At 39.8% G+C, this 26,236-nt stretch overlaps 1 protein-coding gene across 3 annotated transcripts in view; it reads right to left on the bottom strand.

Moving 5' to 3' along the window:
- Positions 1-26,236, bottom strand: part of dcc (DCC netrin 1 receptor) — a 209,266-nt gene that overhangs the window by 74,363 nt on the left and 108,667 nt on the right. For all 3 annotated transcript variants that reach the window (XM_061293406.1, XM_061293404.1, XM_061293405.1), the window contains exons 8-12: positions 16,625-16,784; positions 8,693-8,847; positions 8,188-8,336; positions 7,015-7,153; positions 1,641-1,690 (exon numbers count right to left, since the gene is read on the bottom strand). In XM_061293406.1, the coding sequence (XP_061149390.1) occupies positions 1,641-1,690; positions 7,015-7,153; positions 8,188-8,336; positions 8,693-8,847; positions 16,625-16,784 (653 nt within the window). The remainder of the gene's footprint in view (positions 1-1,640; positions 1,691-7,014; positions 7,154-8,187; positions 8,337-8,692; positions 8,848-16,624; positions 16,785-26,236) is intronic.

The raw sequence follows: 26,236 nt of genomic DNA, 5'->3' as shown, positions 1-26,236 counted from the left end.
GTGTTTAATCAGAGAAATAAACAAATAAATAAATAGGTTCATAAATAAGTAACTGAATAAATACATAAATAATTTCAAATCTGCAACACTTAGAAAACAAATAAAATAATTTGAATGATCATGATTTATCAAAACAACAGTGTTGCTATTGTTGATCTGAACTTATTCTTTTGAAAAGGAAAGTCCATTCACTGTTTCTTGACATCAAACTGCAGCTCTGACATCATGCATCGATCAGGCCTTTAAGCAGAGAAATATCAATCACATTCAGGAACGTTAGCAGACAGAAACTAAATGAGGTCAGCTCTCCACAGACAGTCTGAACCACCTCTTTATGGACATGAATTATGAGCCGTCCACATTATATTTGGAATCATTTTTCGTATTCTCTGATGGTGAATTGCGTGGACTAAATATATGTCAGGAAAAATTATACAGTTCAGGAGGAAGGCCATTTACGTTTTTAAATTAGAATGACTCTCTTATGCAAAGGAGTAACGATGTCAAAATACACAAATGATAGTGAATTATAGTACTTGTAGCATCCATTCTTAGCAATCTGGTGCTAATCACTAGGATTGTGGCAGGGCGATTTTATATCATGGCTTACCCCGGCTCACCCACGATGGCAAGAAAGGATTTTGTTACTATGATGACCGGGAGCAAGACCCCATAAAGACTGACATTTTCCCATATGGAGAAAGCATTTCATCACCAAGCGGCTGAATTAGAAATAAAATGTAAAGTTAGAAGGAGGTAAAATGTAGTAATTTAACACATTCACTCTCCACACACGCAGAATTCAGGAGTCAGCAGAACGACTCACATTGAGCAAAATCATGAAGTTCAGGGGTTAGCATCACAATAATTAGTGTATCTAATTATTGCTGAGAACAGAATAGCATTTTTAAATTCAAATTGAAAGCTTGTGGACAAATACATGATGCAAGACCTTGGGTCCAAGTTCCAGGTATGTCTGTCAGAATGATTATTACATTCCTTTTTTTAATGTCTGATTCTGTCTCTGAATGCTATTTTTTGTAACAACCTTCCCATGAATCAATGTGAATAGTGTATGAGCGTGGCAACATGTGAACATATTTGCGGTGGATATCAATCAGTAAAATGAGGTCTGTTCACAAGAGGGAAAGGGTTGACTGATGCCAATGTCACATTTGTAAAGTCAGAATAAACATAATCAATCACAGCCGGTAAAATCATGTTAATCGTTTGTGTAGTTTACAACTTGATTAAAAGCTGATGTCAGTTTTAAACGTCTGTCATTGTGCATACTAAAATTAAATAAAGTTTATGTTTGTATTATTATGATATACAGGTCAAATTAATCAATCTTGGCACGTTTAGCATATACGTAGGTGGTGGTGTTAATTCTCTGTATTGTTTGGCCTGAGCATCAAGTATTTATTGGTTAAATGTTTCCATGTCCCATTTATTATGAATGAATTCTCCTCTGACCCGCATCAGAGGCTCCAAAACACATGACATGTTTTGGGGGGTTCAAATTGAAAATAGAAGCTAAACCTATGCACGTGAAGATCTTAAGACACGGTGGACAACAACATATAATAGGAATATCTTTAAAAAAAATGTTGAAAAGATTTGAAAATTAGATATCTTACCCTGGAAAGCACAACTTCTAAGGTGATGTTCTGGGGAGGTGCACTGGGTACTGCATAGGAAACAAATACAAGTGGTGAAAAGGTGAAAATACAAGAGAAAAGCATCACCTATTTTCTGAAAATTCAGACATAAATAGTGTAACGCATACTGTATATAAATACTACAAACTATTTTAAATAAGTTAAGGCATCCGTGCATCGACTGTTATCATTTTGCCCAAAAAATAAATGTTGCATCCAAGCCAAACCTACTTGAACTTTGGAGCTGCAATGCCACCGCATAACTATCTTGCAAATGCAAAGCCCGGGCCACAAACCAAGCACTCTCTTTTGAAGGCTCTCAGAAGTGAGCTTTTACTCATGCACATTTGTGCAGTGCAAACTGGCCTCTATTACATAAGCATTTCCTGATGATAGAGATCTTTTTGAAATGATGACTATACTATCCCAAGGACAGATTATTCTACTTAGTCTTGTTAAAAGCCTCAATACTGACATTGAAATTCTCATTAAAGCTCAACACAATGGCATAAGTGACTTAATGTGTTTGTCGCAACAGGAGCACATTCGATAAACAAATAGAATTTCCCTGCTCTTCCATTCTAAACAAAATACAAACAGTTGCAGACATCTCGTGTTCATCATTATTCATGTGACATACCATGAGAAGCCCCAACTGTAACAGCGTATAACCAAACATGACTCTCAGGGATTTAGAGTGATGGTATTCTCCTTGCAAGTATGCACGTCTCTCGTATCGAGGCCATGTGTAAAAGCCTGGTATGGTGATGTGCTTTTAGGTTCTGTTGGTGCTGTGACCCGAATACAAGTAAGGTTTAGAGGTTTAACAGAGTCAAGCAGTTTGCGCAGTAAGATTAAACCTCATTTTGTGACACCTATAAGAGGAATACCAGATAGCCACTTAATCTAATGGTTTCATCCCTATTGCAATCTTGCCAGCTTCTAATGTCAGATGCTGTGGGTCTGAGTCCAATTATGAGTCCGCTTCAGTGATGTGCTGTGCAGCGACATTGCTGCTGTGACTGGAATGGGAATGAGTGGGTGTGGAGGAACGCTGAACAAAGTGTATTTACACGGCACCGATGAAAGAACTGAAATGAGAATGGCTAATTTATTCTATATATTGTATAGGAGCCCCTTGAAAATATGAAACCATGTGAAGGGGTTACCCCTAATATTTTACATATGAATTACAATAACTTAAAAATATACTGTAACTACCAAGTTATCGGCCACATACAGAATTACATTGTTTTAAATAGATGGGTATGTTAAAATGTCTTTTTTGTCCAAGGAGAGTTGTTAGAGGTAGCATTGTGGAATATTGCTAAACACGCCTGCCTCGCAGTCAGGAGACGTGGGTTTAAATTTCAGTTATAACATCTCTGTGTGTTGTTTGTATGTTCTCCATGTGCTTGCATGTGTTTTTATGGGGGCTATAAAATTAGTTTATGTGCTGGAATGTATTTTTTTGTTCATCCAACATTCAAAATGATGAGCAGGAGAGATGTTTTTTTTTATTCAGCATTAAACTTGGTTTTAAATGACTAGAAACACAGTCCTTAAAACTGCAACTGGAACCATGTACACTGCTCAAAGAAATTAAAGGAACACTTTGAAAACACATCTTTTGATGGAAATAAAAGTTTTCAGCCTACAGAGGGCTCAGTATACAGACACCCCAAAAATCAAAGTGAAAAAATTATATGGCAGGCTCGTCCTTCTTGCCTAAATTCAATTTCTGCAACTCAAAATTCTTTTCAATATCTTGTGTGGTCCCCACGAGCTTGTATGCATGCTTGACAACGTCGCGGCATGCTCCTAATGAGATGACGGATGGTGTCTTGTGAGATGTCCTCCCAGATCTGTCTAAGGGCATCACTGAGCTCATGTAAAGTCCGAGGAGCAACCTCGCGGCATATGATGGACCGAAACATTATGTCCCAGAGGTGTTCTATTGGGTTTAGATCAGGTGATCGTGAGGGCCATTCAATTGTGTCAATTCCTTCATCCTCCAGATACTGTCTGCATACAACCGGCCGGGCATTGTGGTGGATCAGGAGGATCCCAGGACCTACTGCATGTAGGGTCTGACCATGGGTGCAAGGATTTCATCCCAATACCTAATGGCAGTCAGACTGCCGTTCTCTAGCCTGTAGAGGTCTGTCCGTCCCTCCATGGAAATGCCTCCCCAGACCATCATTGACCCACCACCAAACCGGTCATGCTGAATGATGTTGCAGGCAGCATAGCGCTCTCCTTGGCTTCTTCAGACCCTTTCACGTCTATCTATAAACCTGCTCTCATCTGTGAAAAGCACAGGGTGCCAGTTCTGGTGTTCTATGGCAAATGCCAATCGAGCTCCACGGTGCTGACCAATGAGCACAGGAAACACTACAGGACGTCGTGCTATGAGCCCACCCTCGGGAAGTCTGTTTCTGACTGTTTGGGCAGAGACATTCACACCAGTAGCCTGCTGGAGGTCATTCTGTAGGGCTCCGGCAGTGCTCAACCTGTTCCTCCTAGCACAAAGCAGCAGATATCGGTCCTGCTGATGGAATGAGGACCATCTACGGCCCTGTCCAGCTCTCCTAGAGAAACTGCCTGTCTCCTGGAATCTCCTCCATGCTCTGGAGATTGTACTGGGAGATACATCAAATCTTCTTGCAACAGCACGCATGGATGTGCCATCCTGTAGGAGTTGTACAATCTGCGCAACTTCAGGAGAGTTAAGAAATCGCCTCATGCTCCCAGTCGTGATAATGACTCTAGCTAAAGCCAACTTGTGGAAAAACTGTTAAAAAAGATCAATAGGGAGGAACTTGAAATGGCCTCCACCTGCAAAATCAGTCCTGTTTTGGGGATCATCTCGTTGTTGCAATCTCAATTTTTTTGAGCAGTGTATTTCGAAAGAAGACATGCTCACCTTGCTTCCTACTTCTGCAATTTTTTATTTGTTTTATTTCAGCTCTTTGCTGATTGGTTCATGCTGCTCTCTGTATGCTCAGGTGACTGTGACCAGACTCAATTGCTCGCACAGCGTTGAGTCTGGATTTTCAGGCTAATACAATCAGTGTAAAATATCATTATAATTTTGTGATATTGTGGATTTTTGTTTCTCTTCACTCGACGTTGGAATAGTTAAATTTTGTTTCCTCCTGTACCTTGTTGAAACTTTTAGATTATGCCTCTCCTTTTTTAGTTTTTCTTTGTCTGGTTGAGGATTTCAAATCAGGAGCTGTTGTTAATATTTGTCAAAAGTGGCCTTGTGAATTTTAGCATTTTGGCATTTGAGACGTACTTAGCTGGAACATTTTGTCTCTTGGCTTGCCTGGGAATTCACGATCCCAAAGTCTGAGCATTTCTGCTTGAGCTGTTGCCCCCGTGACCTCTTCATAAGCAGACGAAGATGGATGGATGTTTTGAATGAACACTGTCTTACGACCTACCTGATTAACTGTCCGCAGCTTATCTATTGATTCAGCTGCTCATTGCGTGTGTGTCTGTGTGAGGGGGTGTACGCTTACAAATGTGTGCCTGAGTGTGAGCGAGAGTAATTAGGCCACAAGTCATGGTTATCACAGCGCCACAGATGGGGAGATGCACAATACAACCAGTCAGTATCTGTGCTCACTTAGTCTCAGATCATTGTGCCGTGCGACTGGAGCTGGACAGATGACTCCATTATCTTTCACTGTCTATGCATGCAAGTTTATTTATGATCACATTACCTCCTGGGCAGGACTTAAGTGTACAAATTTATGTCCAGGTAGATATTCCAGTCATAGCAATTACAAGAGATACAGACTAAAGCACAGTAACATTTTACTTGATTTTACTGAAAAATGTGAGGGTCTAATACTATATCATTTCAGTTAATTGTGGACAAGGATGTTCACCCCCAAATTTCCTTTGTAAAAATATGCTCTGAGCAGACCAACCTGCCAAAACACAGGTCATAGCCAATCACGGCTCACCGGTCTTTTGAATCTCAGTCATAATTGGTTGTGACCTAGCAACTGTGGTGTCATTCACAATTGACAGCACAATGGACTGAGAGGGATAAACATATGGGAATTTTGCTGCTTAACTTTCAGTTTCATCACACTATTGTGTTTGATGCATGGATGGATGGATGGATGGATGGATGGATGGATGGATGGATGGATGGATGGATGGATGGATGGATGGATGGATGGATGGATGGATGGATGGATGGATGGATGATGGACGGACGGACAGATAAACATAGATCTTCAGTTTAGCTTTAAAGTCGTTTTGTCTAGTCATCTGCTTGTACAGTTTGGTGACATTTTTTTCAAAAACCTTTGCTGTAGACAGAAGCTCTCAGTTAGAAAAAGACACACTGACATTCATCAATTAATCCATAAATTCTAAGTGGTCCACAAAAAAACAAGAGAGCTGTGATCACTCTACTGATTAAAAAAAAGTGAATGACATGCTGTAACACTGTATTACTCTCTATTAATTTTTTGTTGTAAACTACCGCATTTTAAAGCTCAATGGTCTGAGAAGCTGCTTAACAGCTGTCACATTTCAAAACTCGACTTTACTATTGAACTGCGAACATCGTAAATTACAAAAATGTATAACGAACGCTTCAGGCTTCTTGCATGATTTAATGAGATAGTCACTGTAATGTTGAATTTTTATTTCATACTGTCATTGCTGCCTCTTGTTGACTGAAAGTAAGAGAAACTAACAAATTCACAGTCTAGAACAACTTAATTTGTCAAAATATCTTCATCCATTCCAGTATTCAAGTGAATAAAACATCAACGACAAAAAAGGATAGTAGGGGGAATGATAACTTTGTTTTGGTATGTGTCAAGATACCTAGAAATGTAATACCGTAAACAAAGATTTAAAAAGTTAAGATAAGTGTGTTGTTGTAAATGTTCCGCACATTGTAAAAAGATGGAGGACTTTAAATCCCAGTTGGGAACAATCATGCAAGGACATATTATTTGCATACAAAGAGGAGAACAGAGGTGTGCATGTGTGCGTTTGTGTGTGAGAGTGTCACACTGAGAGGTGCTTAATTAAAAATCCAGGGTCCCCAGTGAAACGACTGACAGCAGAAGAGATTCATACACACACAAGCACACATATGCACACTCACTCACACACTCACACAGACTAACCAACCAACCCCACAACCATGAAGCGCGTCATATGAAAGTACCAAGTCTTGATACAAAAAGCTTAATAGAGATTAAAGGTTTCAGAAGCAGGAATTTTAAAACTTGAAATTCATCATTGATTGCTTAGCTCAAAGATTTAAAAGAAAAATATTCATCAAATTAAAAAAACAAAAAGGTAAAACACTCACCATCCGATTGTGTGGTGACAATGATGTTCTCTGAGGCAGTGCCGGGTCCAAAACGGTTTATAGCCAAAACAGAAACGGTGTACTGTGTGAATTTATTGAGTCCCTCCATCTTATAGTTCAGTCCATTGACATCGACACTCTGAACACACACAAATAAGAGGAATTAGAGTTTTTGGTCGATTTTTTTGTTTTACCAAAGAAAGACACATTCTTGATATACAGTATAAAATATAATTTAACGGTTCCAAACGAAAATTGGGCAGGCAGTGACAATAAATGAATGAAAGAATAGTTTAAATAGAGAAAATGATGGTTGATGGCAGCCGGTAGACTACATAACTCAATTAAAAAGATGCAAGTCATGCCAGGCTAAACATCATATAATAAATAGCATATTTGTTTATTTCCACGGTGTCACTGTCTGATATTCATGTCAATTCAATTTTTCAGAATCTGTCGGCTTTAACACCTATTGTGCCGGAATTAGATTTGGCCATACAGTAGTTTGGATGAATTTCTGCCCCCAAATTGTCAAACGTGACTTGCGCACATTTTGGCTACCCGGAAACGCCCAGTTTGGCGCAGAATAATCTGCCAAATTCCAACTGTATTGTAAATCTTTATAGGTTAATTTCACTTTCCATTTTTAGTCGCCCATCAAAAAACAAAAACGCAAACAAATGGGAAAATGACAGATTGTTAAGTTTTTAAATCAAACACAGAAAAATGATAAAATGCCACATCAGATAACCAAAAAGAGATGGAAAAATGTGCCAGACTTGGAATTTAATATTTAATCTAATATTTAACTGAAATGGGTAATATTTAATTGTTCGGCTTCATATCACCTAAAAGTTTGTTAACTGGCACAAGTGACGATACGTTTGCTCGTTAGACCCCACAATTAGTGCGGTTCACAATCATGATCCATCAGATAATCAATCAGGCATATTATATTCGGGACAAACGTGTTTTAAGCGTAATCGGTTTCACGCATTACGTCTGACATGGAAGATATGCGCACACTCCTGATTGTCTAATCACACTGTTTTCACCTCATTTACATCTACATGGAGGATCACATGCAGATTAGTACAGGGGTCCCCAAACACTTATAAATTGGAATTCTGTAAAAATAGGGTGTGATTTGCATGCATAGTGTATGGTGGTGACCTGTTCCTTGCTTGAGAGGCTCTCTGTCCAGAGCACTCTGTAGCCCAAGATAGGTCCATTTGGAGCACTGGGGGTCTCCCAATTTATCTGGATGGAGGTTGGCGACAGAGCTTCAGCACGTAGTGAATGTATCCTACTGGGTACCTGGACTGTATGAAAGAAGAGGGGGGACACAGCTCTTATAAAATCTGGATGTGTCTGTGTGCGTGTGCACATACGCATGTGTTATACATATACATGTTATGTGTGTTGTGTATCACCCTCATACAAGGTTGTTGCAAAATGTAGAAACACATTTTAAGAAATTCTAATATTTTGAATTCAAGACTGAATATTAACTCCAACCCAAACTTATCTTCTCCGGATATTTGATAAACATTGCAATAATTGACTTGTAATTTCACTTTAAGCTAAACTTCTTTTTTTTTTTTAACAAGACAAACTCAGTGTAATAAGAAAACATGAATAACCACACAAGAGAAAAGAAATCAGAAAACAAGCTCACGGTCTGGTTTGGTTGTGATCCTCAAGGCGCTGGAGCTTTCTCCTGGTCCGACATCATTGTAAGCAATGACTCTGAAGCTATAAGTCTCCTCTGGCTTCAGGTTGGAAACCATCAGCTCCAAAGACTCAGGCTCCGACACATTTACTGACCTCTCCCTGTAACAGGAAAACAATAAAGATCATTTTGTCATTCGACATATCAAGATTCTATTTCTTCCTCAAATACGATCAATAATGTTGTAGACTTTGCATTTGCATTTAGGACTCATCTAGAAGGCCTTAACTGTCTAATGATCTAATATTCCATTTAGCCTGTTGAAAAATGAAAAAATCAATATCCTATTTTAAAATTCCACAACATTAAGGACAACCTCATTATATTTTGTTACAATGCAGATAATCTAGGTGGAATTTACCCAATCGCCCAGTAACTACAGTTAATCCAACGATAACAGCATCACTGCATTCTCGCAATTAATTACCAAAGCAGAGATGAGACAAAACTAGCTGCAAGTGACATCGTTTCATGGAGTATCATTCAAATTGCACTTCTTGCACTGACGAGAGAAAAAGATGAGGGGAATCCATTTTTGGACTTCATGATGTCTTTAGAGATGTAGATTAACTGTTTAAAAATACTGAACAGCATTGTATGGCTGTTAACCGTATTAAAAAAATTAATGAATTTTAATTTCCCGCATGTCATTGCTGACAAGAAAGTTAAGTGTTCATGTCTGTTTCTGTTGATGAGACGTGAAATGAGAATGTGAATATCACGCTTATGACTTTTACATAGTCACCAATCTATCTCAGTCAACTAGCTGTGTTCAAAGCAGGTGCTCAAGCCTGGCATCCCATAATAATGTACGATGATATATTACACTTAAAAAGTTTTGCATTTAACACTTCATTAGAACTTCTAATATGGTGAGGCTATCACCCATTTTTTTCAAACACTACCCACACAATTTCCAAGACAATATTTTGGAAGGAAGGAAGGAAGGAAGGAAGGAAGGAAGGAAGGAAGGAAGGAAGGAAGGAAGGAAGGAAGGAAGGAAGGAAGGAAGACAGAGAGAGAGAGAGAGAGAGAGAAAGAAAGAAAGAAAAAGAAAGAAAGAAAGAAAGAAAGAAAGAAAGAAAGAAAGAAAGAAAGAAAGAAAGAAAGAAAGAAAGAGTTAGAGAGTTGGAGTACCATTTTTGCTATCGTACTATAGTGACTTGATAGTGAATTTTTTTCCCTCTTTTTCCAACCATATTTCAGTGGGATAGTGTGCCTTTGGCCCCCTTCTAGCTGTCAGTGTACCAGAGACAAATTCCCTCTGTGTTTTACCATATACATAGTACTTGGACAATAAAAACAAACTATGATTACTATGAAACTATGGTTGCATTTTGCTGTCGTTCCAGACATTGCATTAATGGTGTTATTTTTAAATTGTATACAGTGATCCCTTGCTATTTTGTGGTTCGTCTTTCACGGTCTCACGGTTTTGTATTAAATACAGCTATTTCAGATAATTCAGCGCATCGCGGCTTTTTGCGCCGACACTTGGGTTTTGTCTGCCTATTTGACTTTACAGCACACTATTGGCTGATAGAGGAGACGAAAAAGACCAATAGGAACATATTGATCTATATCCTTGCCGCTGATTGGCTTGGAGCTATAAGAGCAGTACTAACCACAATTTATCTCAACCTCCCGCAGTCCGCTACGAATTAATGCAGACTGATTTAGCAGCATCTCTGATTCACGCTTTTTTGTCATGAACGAGGCAGGACAAGACAACTAAATGCAACACAGGCTCTTTATTTGGGGAAAGGAAAAAGGAGACAAGGAGGGCTGGAATGCCAGCAGAGCAGGATGACGAGGCAAGTTGATGCGCATCGTGGAGCGTCCAGAGCAGGTCATAAAAACTCGCTAAACAGCGAATCAGGAAACAGGCAACGCACTACACAGCGGATCAAGCAAATGGGAATCAAGTGGCATAGCAGAAAAGAATGCACTAAAGAATGTCTCTAAAAGTCAGTTTAACTTGAAAATGTTCAATAAAATAAAGTGTTTGAAAATACAATAAAGTGTTTAATAATACAATTATAAAAGTTTTGTGCGGATATCGTAAAAGTATTGACACCACATCGCAGATTTTCACCCATCATGGGTGTTCTTGGAATAAATTATCAGCAATAAAAGATCACTGTATTTTCATTTTTATCCCTGGAGATCACTGTAATTTCTTTATAATAAATTACATTAAAAAAAACATGGGCTAATTCCTCACACCACCAAAATCACTTTGTACTCATCACCTTAAAGTATTAATCAAGTCACAAAATGATGAATAAAATACACAGGAGAACCTCAGAAAAGCAAGTATATCTTTAAAGTGTGTGATATGTACAACACATCCCTCCTCCACTTGTTCAGATAGAACAGGTCAAGCATCATGAGATGCACCAAGGTTGTTAATCAGCAGCTGATCATCTCCTCTCACAAAGACTATGTGAACCATCTGTGCACTTTTGAGGCCGTTAGTTTCCCATTATTACATTTCTGCTCTAGCAAGATGTAAGGCCACCTGCCATGTAGCTGCTTCTGTGTGTCCTGTTTTCCGTAGTGAATATTTAAACTCAGATCGTTTTGAAGGTAAGTCAGTGTCTGTGAGTTGGTCTTCATCATTGCTAACTGAATAAATACAGTAAATGGCCTATTTTATACATTTAAATTTTTGTTTTTTATCGAAGCGGTGTTAAAATTTTGTCAAATTGTTTTGTTTTTGTTCTTATCGAGAAAATTTGTTATATCTGCCTATTCAGACAAGATGTATATATTTTCTAAGAATTTTGTATTTTTGGCGTACTTCGCAAGGCACTGTACATACACTACAGTCGAGGTAGAAGATGATGACGACTAAGAAGTAAAACACAAAAAGAAAGCAGAAGAAAAATGGTGCTTTTTAAAAACACTACACAAAACTGAAAATCAACAAAACAGTAAGAATGTGAGCCTTGCTCCATGCCAATGTTGCTCTACCGCAACAGTGAAACTGCAAACAATTTCACAAAGGGAACACTGGGGAAAACTAACAGAGACTGTGAAGAATTCACTCCACCAACGGCATCCGGTCACCAAGCTAGAAGGAGCCGCACAGTTATTCACACAGCGCCATAACTGAAGCCAAAAAAGTGCCTCGGTGCTGGAGGTGGATGGCAACCGCAACTGATGAACGTGTCGTCATTGATGAACTGGCATCCAAAAAAAGATGCCAGGTATCTGGCTTGGCCGCATCAGAGTAGATCAGTGTGTCGCAAAATGAGCAGTAAATATATTTTCGATGCACTTTTTCTTGCTACTCCAAGGCCTGAATGGTTGATTTATTCATAGTTGTTATGTTATTTTATTTTCAAATTTATTAGCCTGTGTAAGAAGCTAATTTTGACATATAGCTCAGAAGGCTGCAAACAGAAAGGAGGCATTCAATTTGTATTTAAATTTTATTTAATATGCCATTGATATGTTTTATTATTATTATTGTTATTATTATTATTATTATTATTATTATTATTATTATTATTATTATTATTATTATTATTATTATTATTATTAGCATTAGCATTATTAGTGTTATTATCAACTTGATTTTGCGCGCCTGCACTTTTAAGTTATATAAGCCTTGCTTGTTCAATATTCATTGTAAAATCAAAACTTGTTTGATTCCATATTAAAAGGTTCATTTGTTCAACCTTGGCCCGCGGCTTTGTTCAATTTAAAATTTTGGCCCACTGTGAATTTGAGTTTCACACCCCTGGTTTAGCGTGTTGTTGCCTAAACATGTCTGTTCTTGGTGTTGGATTTTGTCAAATAAAGTACCCCCAAAAAATACGACGTGTACTCCGGTGCGACTTATATACGTTTTTTTTTCTTCTTTATTATGCATTTTATGGCTGGTGCGACTTGTACTCCGGAGCGACATAGTCCGGAAAATACGGTATATATCCAACCATCCATCTATTCATTTTCTGTACCGCTTGTCACCACGAGGTTCACGGGCGTGCTGGAGCCTATCCCAGCAGTCATTGGGCAGTAGGCGGGGGACACCCTGAATTGGTTGCCAGCCAATCGCAGGGCACACAGACTCGGACAACCATCTACACCCGCACTTTAACCTAGGGGCAATTCAGAGTGCAGCCACCATGCATGTTTTTGGGATGTGGGAGGAAACCGGAGAAGATGCACGCGGGCACGGGGAGAACATGCAAACTCCACGCAGGGAGGGCCGGATATATAAAACCCTAGAGCAGTTTTAAATAAAGAGCATGCGGAGTGCTCATGCCTGCCTTTGGAAGTTGTAGAACACGGGTCATCAAGTCCGGTCCTCTAGGGCTCCTATCCAGCCTGTTTTAGATGTATCCCCACTGCAACACACTTGATTGAAATAATCAGGATCGTTATAAGGCTTTTACAGAGCTTGCTGATGAGGTGAATTAGGAGTGTTGTAGTAGAGTTGCACCAAAAACAGGCTGGAAAGGAACCATTGAGGACCGGAGTTCTGATTAAGCTTGACACCACATAATTATGTGCATCTGGAATAACCGAATTGAACTTGTCAAGATCCTGCCCAGAACATATTGGTTGGTTCGACCAACCATATCACTCTTATAATGCTGAAAAGGTGAAGGAAAACAATGACAAATGCCGGGTTCATTTTTTGCGATCTAGAAAATAGACTTTTTTTTTTTCATTTACGTCCCAAAAGAAAACCTTGTTAAATATCACTAACATTATAATATTCATATAGGAATTAAATTGTAATCATGATAAGAAGGTATTGATTCAAACTCTCCGTCCATTTATTGTAGAGTAAAATACAATATTTCTTTAAAAAATATATATATTTGTATTTTATGGGTTTTTTAGTAACAAATTGGATTTTTCCAGTAAATAAATATTTTCCTCTCTTCTCCCCTTTATCTGCCCTCTTGTATTTATGGAATTTAATTAACCGTAACATTTACTCTTCATCTCTCCCTCACTCCCCTCTACTTTCATGCAAGTTATTAGTACTGACAAAAGCGTCTGTATATTCTGCCTTTTTTTATAAGTCTTTATGATTGACACATTTTGTGATGTTTGATGGTGAAAACTCAAAGGCTTTACAGTCCATCCTAACACTTAGATTCCTAAAATACTGCAGGCAACTCAGTCCCTCAGGTAACAAAGCTTAAAAGCCTGGATGTGAAAGCATTCAGCTGGAGCTCCCAACTGTCAGAGGTTACCATTTAACATCAGCGGGGGACTTGCCAATGTCACCCAGAGAGTTTTTACTAAACATTCAGAGCTGCTGTGTGCAGCAGAGCTGTAATGAAAGGATATAAGTACCGTCTCTGACATACCGTTAGTATACACCACTTACACTATCAGTCCTTTCTATCAGCAGCTTTCAGACGAATGGCTTATGCACTTTCAAGACTATAGCATAGATTCAACTACTTTTTGAGCCAGCCCAAAGTACCGTATTTTCCGGACTATAAGGCGCACCGGACTATAAGGCGCATCATCAATGAATGGCCCAGTTTAAAACTGAATCCTTATATAAGGCGCACCGGACTATAAGGCGCACCATTAATCAGATTTTGAATCCAAATCAAATCATTCTCCATTTTATCTTTTTTATTTCAACTTCTTCTTTTTGAATCATGATTCATAGTCTTCAGCAGGCCACTTATGGTTGATTTCATGACACAATGCTTCGGGCCAGTTTGAATATATATATAATAAGGCGCACTGGACTATAAGGCGCACTGTCGGCTTTTGAGAAGACTTTAGGTTTTTAGGTGCGTCTTATAGTCCGGAAAATACGGTAATTAAAACAAGAAACATTGTTTTCACGTTGTTGCAGTACTATTCCAGGGGTACAGAAACCATGGACAACCAGGTACACAGCTTTTGTTTATATTGCATTGCAAAAGTTGTTCCACCTGTACATTACTTCCAATATGCAGCAATTTTAATTTATAAAATGATTACTTTTTATTTTATTTAAATAATTTCTGAATAGTTTAGATGTTTTGTTCACTTATTTTTTGCATGTTTTATCCCTACATCTCTCGCTCTCTATTTGAAAATTAAAGTGTTGTTAAACAGTCAAATGTATCTTTAGGTCATATAGTTGTTGGAAGAGACAAAAAAAATACATATAATACACATGTATTATTAACATTGGTCCGCCGATTAATCGGTAATCTTTTTTTCTGTCTATCTGTCCGTCTGTCTGTGGCACACTTATAGCTACAGTTGGTTTTAAGAGTTCAAATAAAGGTGGAGTGTTAAAGTGGCCCCACAGCCGTGGATTTTTCAGTAGGCAGCACACAAAGTTTGTACATCTCTCCCAAAATAACTGCCCACCAACTCCAAACAAGGAAGGTGTAGCCATTGCTACCAAAACTTTGATTACCTTTTCATTTGCAGTCCGCATTTACTTAGCGCTCAATTAATTGAAGCTGTTAAGTTCTCCTCATGGATCACAGCTATAGCACAAGCTTCTCTTTATTGCTCTTTTGAACAGAGATGGTGGAAAGTCAGCATTAAAATAGGCCCCAGGGTGAAATCATCTGAGCACAGTATTGATAGCTCTGCACTTGGCAAATTAAGACAACGGATTTAGTTTTATCTTGGGCAACATAAGCATTATCTTGCATTCTTTACATCCCTGGCAAAGCAGTAGGACAATACATACAGCTCTGTACCTATCTGGACATCGGGTTTGATGGTTAAGGATTATTTCCATTCTATTTAGTAAGAGTGAAAGTGGAACATTTTCAGTCATAAAGGCTTGATGTCAGAGAGATCAGTCAGAGGTTACTAATGATGTGGCCTGGTTCACAATTCCTTCATTCTAAGTACAGGAGGTCAGGGCTATGTGTGGGCCAATCAAGTTCTTCGACACCAAACTCATCCAATCATTATTTTTTTGTGCAACTGAGGCACAAGCATGCTGGAGGGGAAAAAAAGAGCCCTTCCCCCAAAAATATAGCTTTACTCAACTTGTTCTGGAAGAATCACTAAAGGAGAGCTGTTGTGCACTTTTTCCCCCACCACAATTTAATTTTCACCGTTTTAGTAAACCAAAGACAGGGTTTACTAAAAAGGTGAAAATTAAATTGTTGAAGGGCAAGAGTTTATCAATTTACAATAGCTGCCTTCTGACTGTTTGAACTGATTTTCCTATCTCTCGAAACAGCTGCCATGACTGCGATACTTTAGTTGTTGGAAACCTATATATATATATATATATATATATATACGTATATACTATATATATATATATACACTACCGTTCAAAAGTTTGGGGTCACAAAATTGTTTGGGTGACCCCAAACTTTTGAACGGTAGTGTATATATTTATTTAGATAATTATTTATATTATATATTATATATATATATATATATATATATATATATATATATATATATATATATATATATTATATATATATAATCTTCTGTGTAAACAATCTTATAATATATATGTATATTTATATTCATAGATTATATATAATCTTATACAAATATAAGATATAATTTATAATATTTAATTCATAATATTTTATTATAATAATATTTACACTACCGTTCAAAAGTTTGGGGTCACCCAAACAATTTTGTGACCCCAAACTTTTGAACGGTAGTGTACATATATACCGATTTTGATGAACACGTCTCCTTTGAAATAGGAAGTATTTTCATTTTACATACAGTTGAAAAATGATCATATTTGAGTTAAGGAAAAGTGGCAAAAAGTTTTTGAAAGATGGGAGCCGAAACAAATGTGTTCCTGTATATCAACTGCTTATGTGACACATGAAACTCTTTGGCTGGAAGTTACAGATATAGAATCAAAGACACAGTGAATTAAGACAAATAAAGTAGTCTTACCTCTCAATGCCATCTTTGGAGTAATAAACACCGTAAGTCTGTATAGATCCTCCGGTGTCCTCTGGGGGTCGCCAGCTGAGTCGGACAAATCGGCTGGACACTAGGACAGGGACCAGGTCGCGGGGGGCAGAGGGAAGGGCAACGCCTGGGCTGGGGGACACTGGTGGGGGATCAGAGGAGGAGGTGTAAGTCAAAGGGGTGCCAGAAGGAGCAGGCGGAGCAGGAGGCGGGCGGGGAGGAGGAGGTGTGTGGACAGGTCTATACTGAGTGGGTGTGGCTTCTGTGAACGGTTCATACAGGGTAGAGGGAGGGACCAGATGCGGGGAGGACAGGGAGAGCATCGCAGCAGGAAATGGAGGAGAGGAGCAGCAATGAGGTGGCAAAGCAAAGTAAACACAAAAGGATAAAATAATGGATGATAGGAACAAATCAGGAACATAAAAGAAGAGACAAGAAGGAAGAAAAAGGAGGAAGAAGAAGAATGGTAAAGAAGATCCAAGACAAGAAAAAATAGTGGCAGAAATTCTTGCATATATATCCAGTAGTTAGTAAGACAATTTAAGTAGGTAAACATAGACATAGGCATCTCATATACTAAGCAATCCTTAAAACTTAGAGGCGAAAAGATAATCATGACATTAAATCTACTTTAATGTTACCAATATCAGATGATACTGCGCTTATACATTTAGTAGGGGCTCATGTCAATGAACGAGTACACACTAAAAACAAACACAAGTGACAACATTGAGCAACATCATTTTTATACATGCCTTGCTATTCACTTCTGCACTGTGTTATACAGGGTTATGGTACCAGTATAGTACCGTGATATCTTGGCGGCATGGTATCATTTTTTTTAGCATCAGATTTTTAAAAAAATACTGTCTACTGAAATGTGGGAAATGCCTTTAAGTGCTTGGCAGGTGTGCTTCTGCATGTATGCACTGTGAGAAGATGGAAACGACAAAATGGTTCAGCTTTCACCACCATAAAACAAAAAGTTGGCTTCAAGCAGAGAAGGCCTCGCTGTCGCATCGCTTATTGAAAAGCATAATGCACAAAGTGTCAAACTGAACTTTTTGGAACTCTTGGACAGCAAAGTGACCGACATGGCAAAATCTGTCTATAAGGCTTGTTTTAAAACTATCGTGGCTCGAGGTGGGAATACGTCCAAACTGGCTAAGCAGCTTGCTGACCAGCATCCAGTTTCAGGCTGTGAATTAACACTGCACTCCCCTTAAAAAGTCAGAGTGTGGATTATTTTGTTCCCAATTTGTAGAATTTGACAGGGCATTTCACGACTTGGGGGCGGACAACACACACGCACGCACACACACACACACACACACACACACTTAAAGCATTGTCCTCATTAGCAATTATATGAACTAATTTGCCTGACACTAACAGTGAAACTTTATTGTTAATATCAACAATAGTTGACTTGAACTGCAGTCAAATAGGTCAAATATGATATGCAATATAATAGCTTAAACAGTGAATGCATAAATGCATTTAAATTGACATTTATACAGGATGCAGGCATTGAGCTCACATTTCAAATTAAAAGTGCATTTTTAACTTCCAAATGTGCTAATTTGGGTGTCCAAACAGGATGGAGATTATACAGCTGCATTTCTGGACATGAAAATCCTCATAACTTGCTCAATACTATATTAGAATAGACGTCACACTACATAAAAAGCCAGGCATTATTTTTTATGTTCAATAATGTTGAATTATGTTTATATAAGCCGGTGTGAAGTGTTAATGTTTAAACTGTTATTTTATGATGAAGCATATCCTAATATTTTGAATTAATAATAATTTTAAAAAATATGAAAAAAATTGTCAGTTTATTTTTGCAAGTTCGGCTGATTTTTTAGATTTTTTATCAAGGTACTGTTTCGGTACCTGTATTGAGGTACTTTAAGCACATATAGAATCCAAATCAGAATATTGGTCTTGTGACAACACTAGTATATGGATATGATCAAATCACATGTATTTTTTTCTGCTTTCTGCCACCATGACGCATATCTAAATCGAATAATCAAAAAATCCTAATCGTGTCACTTGAATCATGTAGGCTATCACCCCTTACTGTAATTATTGGGGAATATCACACACATTTTGGTGTCACTGATCAAAAAACAAAGTATTATCTGCATAGTACCGTATTTTCCGGACTATAAGGCGCACCTAAAAACCTCAAATTTTCTCAAAAGCCGCCTTATAGTCCGGTGCGCCTTATATATGGACCAAATAGAGAATGATGGATGGATGGAACTTTATCTTTTTAAGTTTACCGATCTATCTGAGTGTTTTGTTTTGTACTTATTAAAGTAAGCTTTACATGTTTATTTTGTGTGTTGTGTGATATTAACATTATTGACATATTGTTATTGTTTCCACTATTTCAAGTTATTAAATTGTGATTGCATTAATGGTGCGCCTTATAGTCCGGTGCGCCTTATATATGGACAAAGTTTTAAAATGGGCCATTCATTGAGGGTGCGCCTTATACTCCGGTGCGCCTTATAGTCCGGAAAATACGGTAATTTGATATAGTGGAATTTATCTAGGTGTCACACTGGATAGCACGTCCGCCTCACAGTTCAGAGGCTGTAATTTTGATTCCACCTCTGACCCTCCCTGTGTGGAGTTTGCATGTCCTCCCCGAACCTGCATAGGTTTTCTCCGGGCACTCCGGTTTCCTCCCACTTCTCAAAAACATGCATGGTAAGCTGATTGAGCACGCCAAATAAAAAACGCTCGTGGGGACAAGCGGTACAGAAAATGGATGGATGGAATTTATCTTGTTCATCCAGAGACCTTTTTTGTGTAAAGAGAAGTTTTCTTACAGTGCTAAATATTTCAACGGTCAACACTCAAGCCCATTGATGTGAAAGATGTCCCTTTCAAGATGCACATATGCCCACGCTAAGCTAGGAGGGTCAAATTCACCTTTTTTTTTTTCTTGCTGAACCTATCCTTAATTACTTATTTACTGGAAAACCTATTCTCTTTTTGAATGTACTTTCTGCAATGCCTAAGCAAGCCCATTACTTGGCAGCTACTGTAAGCCAGAAAAGAAACCAAAAAAATAATAACATCTTAATGAAAAGCTAAGCAGGGCTGCAATATTTTCTTGGGGTTTTATGAGAATAATTGGCACATACTCGATTGTGCCGCAGACACTTCAGTTAGTACTCTCATTTTAAGACTCTGGGCTCAACAAGTAGCCATTCCTGAGCTGTGCCTCTAGTTGCCCTGGTAATTGAAAGCCTTTCTCAAGTCTGTAGAAACTGGATGTCCTCTCAGTTTAGATCTTTGAAGTTGAAGCTTTAATAACTTTCATTCATAGTTACAGGTAGTGCAACATTGACTCCTCGCTCGTTCTGTTTTGTTACAACTCTCCCGCTCTCTGTTTTATGCCCTCTCACTTCCTCCGTCTCTTAAAGGGGGTAGTGTCTAATTATCACGACACTACATCTCTCCTTTTCTTTTAAATGAAATGTCCTTCCTTAGTTTCAGCTTTACTTACCCTGACAGAATGTACAATTGAAATAAAGTGGTTTCCAAAATACAGTCATGTAAAATTGTGATTCCGTATTATACTATGAATTCAAAATCAGATATACAAACACTTTAACAAATAACTAAGCTTAACATCTCTGAGCAGTACTGAACACACATTACTCTTGTGTCGATAACAAACATAACGGTGGCGAGAATTTGTCAGTGTCTCATCACTCTATGGCCTTTGCTATATCTCAGTGATGAGTCTGAGGCGGTCGTCTGTTTACCCTCACAGGGCGTCGCCTCCTGGTTTCAAGGTTAACGTGTTCGGGATCACCTGCTTGTCCATTAACACTGTCGTCATCACAGTTATCACCGTCTCCTGTTGTGAATGGGACTTCCGGTTTGTGCTTCAAGAGTTTGAAGTGCGATCTATGTCTTGTGAGTCTGTGGTCCTGTCTCTGTGCAGTGACCATCGTTCCGTTCACTGCGATGACTTTGTAGGGGTTTGGGTTGAAGGGCGTCACAAGTTTTCCCGTCTTCCTCTGTTGTATTAGGACAACATCACCCTCCTTGAGCACAGAGTGTGATGCGTTCCTCCTTTCGTCCGCATACTTCTTCATTTTGTCCTTCCTCAATCCATCTGTCCGACGGAGATCATCATCACTGGGGGGATGAGAGATGGACGGCAGCTTTATACTTATGGGCCGACCATAGAACACCTCAGCCGGAGGCCGGTTGGTGGTATGATGAGGTGTTGCCCTGTAGTCCCTGAGGAACTTGTACAGCTCTTGCTTCCACGGCTTGCCTTCCAGCGTAGCTGTGTGGATCGCTTTGGTCAGAGTCCTGTTGAACCTTTCAACTGCAGTGTCGGCCTGTGGCCAGTAGGGGGTTACCTTCCTGTGGTGGAATCCAAGGTATCTTGCAAAGTCCGAAAAAGCCTTGCTCGAGAATGGGGGCCCATTACCGCTTCTCACCACTTTTGGGATTCCCACTGTCGAAAAGATTTTGTCCATGACAGGGATGAGTCTGCATGCCGATGTAGATGGCATAATCTCCACAAAGGGAAACCTCGAACACTCATCCATGAGGACTAACAGGTAGTCACCTGAAGGAAAGGGGCCACAGAAGTCCACTGCAACATCCTCCCAAGGCCCCTGTGGGAGTTCAGACATTCGCAGCGGTTGATGCACAGTCTTGGGTACTGCATGTGTAGCAATGACGGAGACATGCATTCCAGTGTCCACGTCATCTGTGATACTGGGCGTGTGAAGTGTTTGTGGATGGCGTGACACGTAGTCTGCCGAGTTTGATCTTCCAGGTTTGTGAACAATTTTGAGCTTGTAAGGTTGCACCTGTATGAGACCTAGTTTAGTTGCAGTGTCATGGCCCAGCAGCGAGCCGTGGTCTCCATCAACAACGTAGAATGCTGCCTGAGCTGTTCTCCCATTGGCAGAGACTGTTGTGGTGACCTTACCACGAAGGGAAAGGGGAACGTTTGTACCATAAGGGTATATCCTTTTGCTTGACTGCTCCAGTTTGAGTTTCGTTTTCAACGCGCCGTAGGCTCTTCGATCCAGGAGATCAGCTGAGGCTCCCGAATCAACAAGAACATCAATGTATTCACCAGTTACCATGACTGACCTCACTGGTGGTTTTCTCCCCTCCGCAGCTCTAGTGACAAAGATGTACTCATCATCCGTGCTCGAGTCATCAGCCGCGAGATGACTTATGGGCGCGGTGTCAGCACCGTCAGCAACAATAGTTTTGATTTGTCTGCGCCTGTTAGGCCACGACACCTCTTGTGCGCTCTGTGTCGGTTCCATTTTCTGTCCATGTTGACGGTGTTTCACCTTCATGCCAGGGCCGGAGAGACAGCAGCGGGCGAAATGGTTGAATTTTCCACATGTCCGACACTGTAGACCTTTCGCTGGACATGCTGCCTGACCACCCTGATGAGGAAACGCACCTCCACAATTCCTACATTTCATCCCTGGCTGATCTCTACGGTCCATGTTTTCCATACGGCGTTCAGAGGTGTTCCATCCTCTGCGTCTTGAATAGAGCATGGCTGCAACATGTCCAGTATCTCGATTGTTTTCAATGCCAGACGCCTGAAGTTCCGATGTCTCGAAAGCTCGGGCCAGATCCAATAGACCTTTCAGAGTCATGTCCGGGTCTCTCAGTGCCCTTCTCCTGAGACGTGATGATGTGCAGCAGAGTATTATCTGAGACTTAATTTCCTTGTCTACATTAGTGAATTCACAATTCTGAGATAGCTGTCTCAGTCTGGTGTGAAAAGCATCAACAGTTTCACCTGGGTTTTGTTTTGATTGTCTAAATACATAGATTTCATATTCTACATTATGACTTGGACTGAAATATTCGGTGAGCAGTTGTACTGCCTTATCGAAATCACCTGGTTGGCCTCTTTCAGGAAAAGTCTCAAAGATATCCTGCACTTGTTCCCCAGCGTAGTACAGAAGCATAGCCTTTTTTCTTGTTTTATCAGTTATGGCAGCCGCCGTGAGAAATGTCTCAAATCTCCTCATCCACTTCGTCCATTTCAGGGAAAGGGAAGCCGACTCTGCGTGTACATCAAAAAGGGGGAATGCGGGTAATCCAGCCACACCCGCCATTGTCACAATAGGGTTTGTTCGACAGCGTTTTCTTTGTCTTCCCACAGGAATACCACCGTCCAGTCACGTCCACGTGTGTAGCCGTTGCTAGCCCCTTCGTCTGCGATAGGCAATAGCACGTCTCTCCCGACTATAGTGCGAGCGTCATTAGCTAGACGATGGCGTCTTCTTTCTTAAGATGCGAGGCCAGATAGTAAAACAGCTTCGTACCGGAGATATTCCAGCATCAAACTACGTCCGCCATACGGCCGTTTACTCACGAGACCGTCACCAGCAAAGCGGCTATCCTGCGCTCCAGCAGGCTAACAGTTGTGAGCGGTAGAAACTCCGTCGCGGGGATCCATTTACGTCAGTCGCGCAATATCCTCGTCGCCATTGTAGAAACTGGATGTCCTCTCAGTTTAGATCTTTGAAGTTGAAGCTTTAATAACTTTCATTCATAGTTACAGGTAGTGCAACATTGACTCCTCGCTCGTTCTGTTTTGTTACAACTCTCCCGCTCTCTGTTTTATGCCCTCTCACTTCCTCCGTCTCTTAAAGGGGGTAGTGTCTAATTATCACGACACTACAAAGTCGGCATGCCCTGCAGCAGAGCCGTCTCGCCAGTTAGGCACTTTAGGCAAATGCTAAGGGCACTGTGTCCTACTGGGATCCGGGGAGTTTGAAAGTGGATGTTAAGTGTCCATCCTTCATCCTTGGTGTATTTTTACTGAAACCAGTCAAACCTTCAATTAAGACACATGAGAACTGTATTTGATTGTAAAGAAATGCATAATAGAGACATTTTAGGAAATAAAATCCTTGTGGCTGGAATACCAAAAAATAAATAAAAAAACACACAAACAGTTCCATTTCTCACTTTAGAGCAGTGCTTCTCAATTATTTTCTGTTACGCCCCCCCCCTAGCAAGAAGAAAACTATTCGCGCCCCCCACTCCCCACCGTGACTATCCATCTCTGCATAACATTTCATCCTTATTAACATTAAAGAAAAAAAGAAAGACAGATGGTCAAACTTACAAAGAATAACTTTATCAAATCGTGTTTTAAGTCTGCAACAGAAAAGATTTTGAGTGCATCAATGCCTGAAATTAAGAATAAATAAATCCTTGTTTAAACTGTAAACATGTTTGACCAACTAATTGCACCATTGCAAAATTAAATCAAATCAATAAATAATATTTAATAATTATAATAACTAATAAACTACAAAAACTAAAAAAAAAAAAAAAATCTTTCCTCTTCTCCAACTGTACTCACAGTGAAGCCAAGCGCTAAATACGTTTCGTCGTATTTCCTTGTCTTAGCTTTCGGCTGACTTTCTTTTGCTTCATTATCTTTGTTTCTCTCCGCTTTTCTTTTCATCCCTGTTAAAAACATTTTCATGTTGGTGGTTGTTATGTTGAATAACGGAGGCTATAGACGGGACGTAGTCGGAGCTTTCTGTTGACTCAACACTGCTAACCAAGGCAAACCTGTTGTCTTGTAAATCGTAAAATGTTGCACTGTCGCAAACGTGACAGAAGTAACAATGAGGGTGCCACTATTGTAGTAGATGCGCAATTACACTTTATTCTAGTACTGCCAAAAAAAAAGCCTGTTCCCCAGGGTCACACGCGCCCCCCCAGGTATAGCACAAGGGGGGCGCGCCACACTATTTGAGAAGCACTGCTTTAGAGAGAGGGAACACCATTACAAAACAAAACATCAACAGGGTCATGGACCCTTATGTAAACTCCTAATTTATTTGTATCAATACAAACTAAATATTTATCTTAGCTACATCCACTGCATTTGGGAGCCAACAAAAAATCAAATAAGGTTTTTAAAACTTTTCTTGGAGCAAGTGTTTGATCACATAATTATTTTCAATTTAGATTCTCTGGACTGTGATTTATTTATCCATCCATTTTCTGTACCACTTGTCCCCAGGGGGTCACGGGCGTGCTGGAGCCTATCCCAGCAGTCATCGGGCAGTAGGCAGGCGACACCCTGAACCCGTTGCCAGCCAATCGCAGGGCACACAAAGACGAGCAACCATCCACACATGCACCTACAGGCAATTTGGAGTGCTCAATAAGGTTACCTTGCAAGTTCTTGGGATGTGGGAGGAAACCGGAGTGCCTGGAGAAAACCCATGCAGGCACGGGGAGAACATGCAAACTCCACACAGGGACGGCTAGAGGTGGAATTGAACCCGCACCCTCTGAACTGTGAGGCGGGAGTGCTGACCAGTACGGCGCTTTATGTGTTTATTTTTAATTTCTATTGTAGTTGGTATTTATGCCCTGCGATTGGCTGGTGACTAGATAGTCACCCAGATGGATGGATGGATGGATGGATGGATGGATGGATGGATGGATGGATGGATGGATGGATGGATGGATGGATGGATGGATGGATGGATGGATGTACGGACGGACAGATGGGCGAACAAACGGACAGTTAATATTTAGTATGCACGACAGTTGGTTTTGCTGATCACATAAAACCACAGATCAAGTGTGATATGTGCTTCTCTGAGTGGGGCATACAAGAAAGAGCACACAACTTCATGTTGCTGCTCTTCTTCACAGAGACATCAGTACATTGAAATTGCCTCCTGCCTTAGGACAGTCAATTTCAGAGCACAAAGAATAGAATAGAATGACTGTCTTTGCAGTCTTTATAAAGTCAAAATATATGTTGTTTTTATTTTGAAAGTGCTTTTATTTTGAAGTGCAGGTGTGAGTGGTACAAAAGAGCAACCGCTAATAATTGTGTCTTGGGTGTTGCCAAGTCAAAGCGACACGGTCACTGCATTTCTCAACGATGTTGCTAAACTTTGCAACTTTTACGACCCTGACATTATATTGTCTTCCTATTTTTCCATATGTGCCATTTGTCCCAATGGAGACCAGACTAGACTCTCTCATGCCTCATGCCAACAGGGATAGGCTTTAGCTCACCTGTGACCCTAAAGAGGAAAAGTATTACAGAAAATAGATGAATGCATGATAGTTTGGGGGAAAACAACTCACACACGCAAACCAAATGAAGCATTTAAAGATAAAACTGACATTAAACATCCCAGGCACTGCTAATCTCTTCTGCATCATTAACTGATTGAAATCCAATTTGCTACTAGGATCAAAGTACTTGTTGCTTAATTTCTGTACATGACACTAAAAGCACACTCACAAGTAAGAGGAGACCAACACCAGGTGATAGGTCGTCCGTAAAAAGACAATTTCATTTCTAAATAGCTTGAAAATGTAACACCAGAAGAAAGAGTAGGTTGTGACAAGTGAGGAGTGTTAATACAGCATCTAATACAGCATACAGAATGGTGGAATTGTTCCTGCTCGGCGAACCGGCCAGAAAGCCAAAGAGGGTGCAAGTAGCAAGCACAATGTCTTGGCCAGGAATGGATGAGTAAGCAAAATAATCGTCAGACACAAAAGAAGAAC

Source organism: Syngnathus typhle, linkage group LG12 (assembly GCF_033458585.1).
Source record: "Syngnathus typhle isolate RoL2023-S1 ecotype Sweden linkage group LG12, RoL_Styp_1.0, whole genome shotgun sequence".
Lineage (NCBI taxonomy): Eukaryota > Metazoa > Chordata > Actinopteri > Syngnathiformes > Syngnathidae > Syngnathus > Syngnathus typhle.
This window is presented reverse-complemented; position numbering and strand designations above follow the sequence as displayed.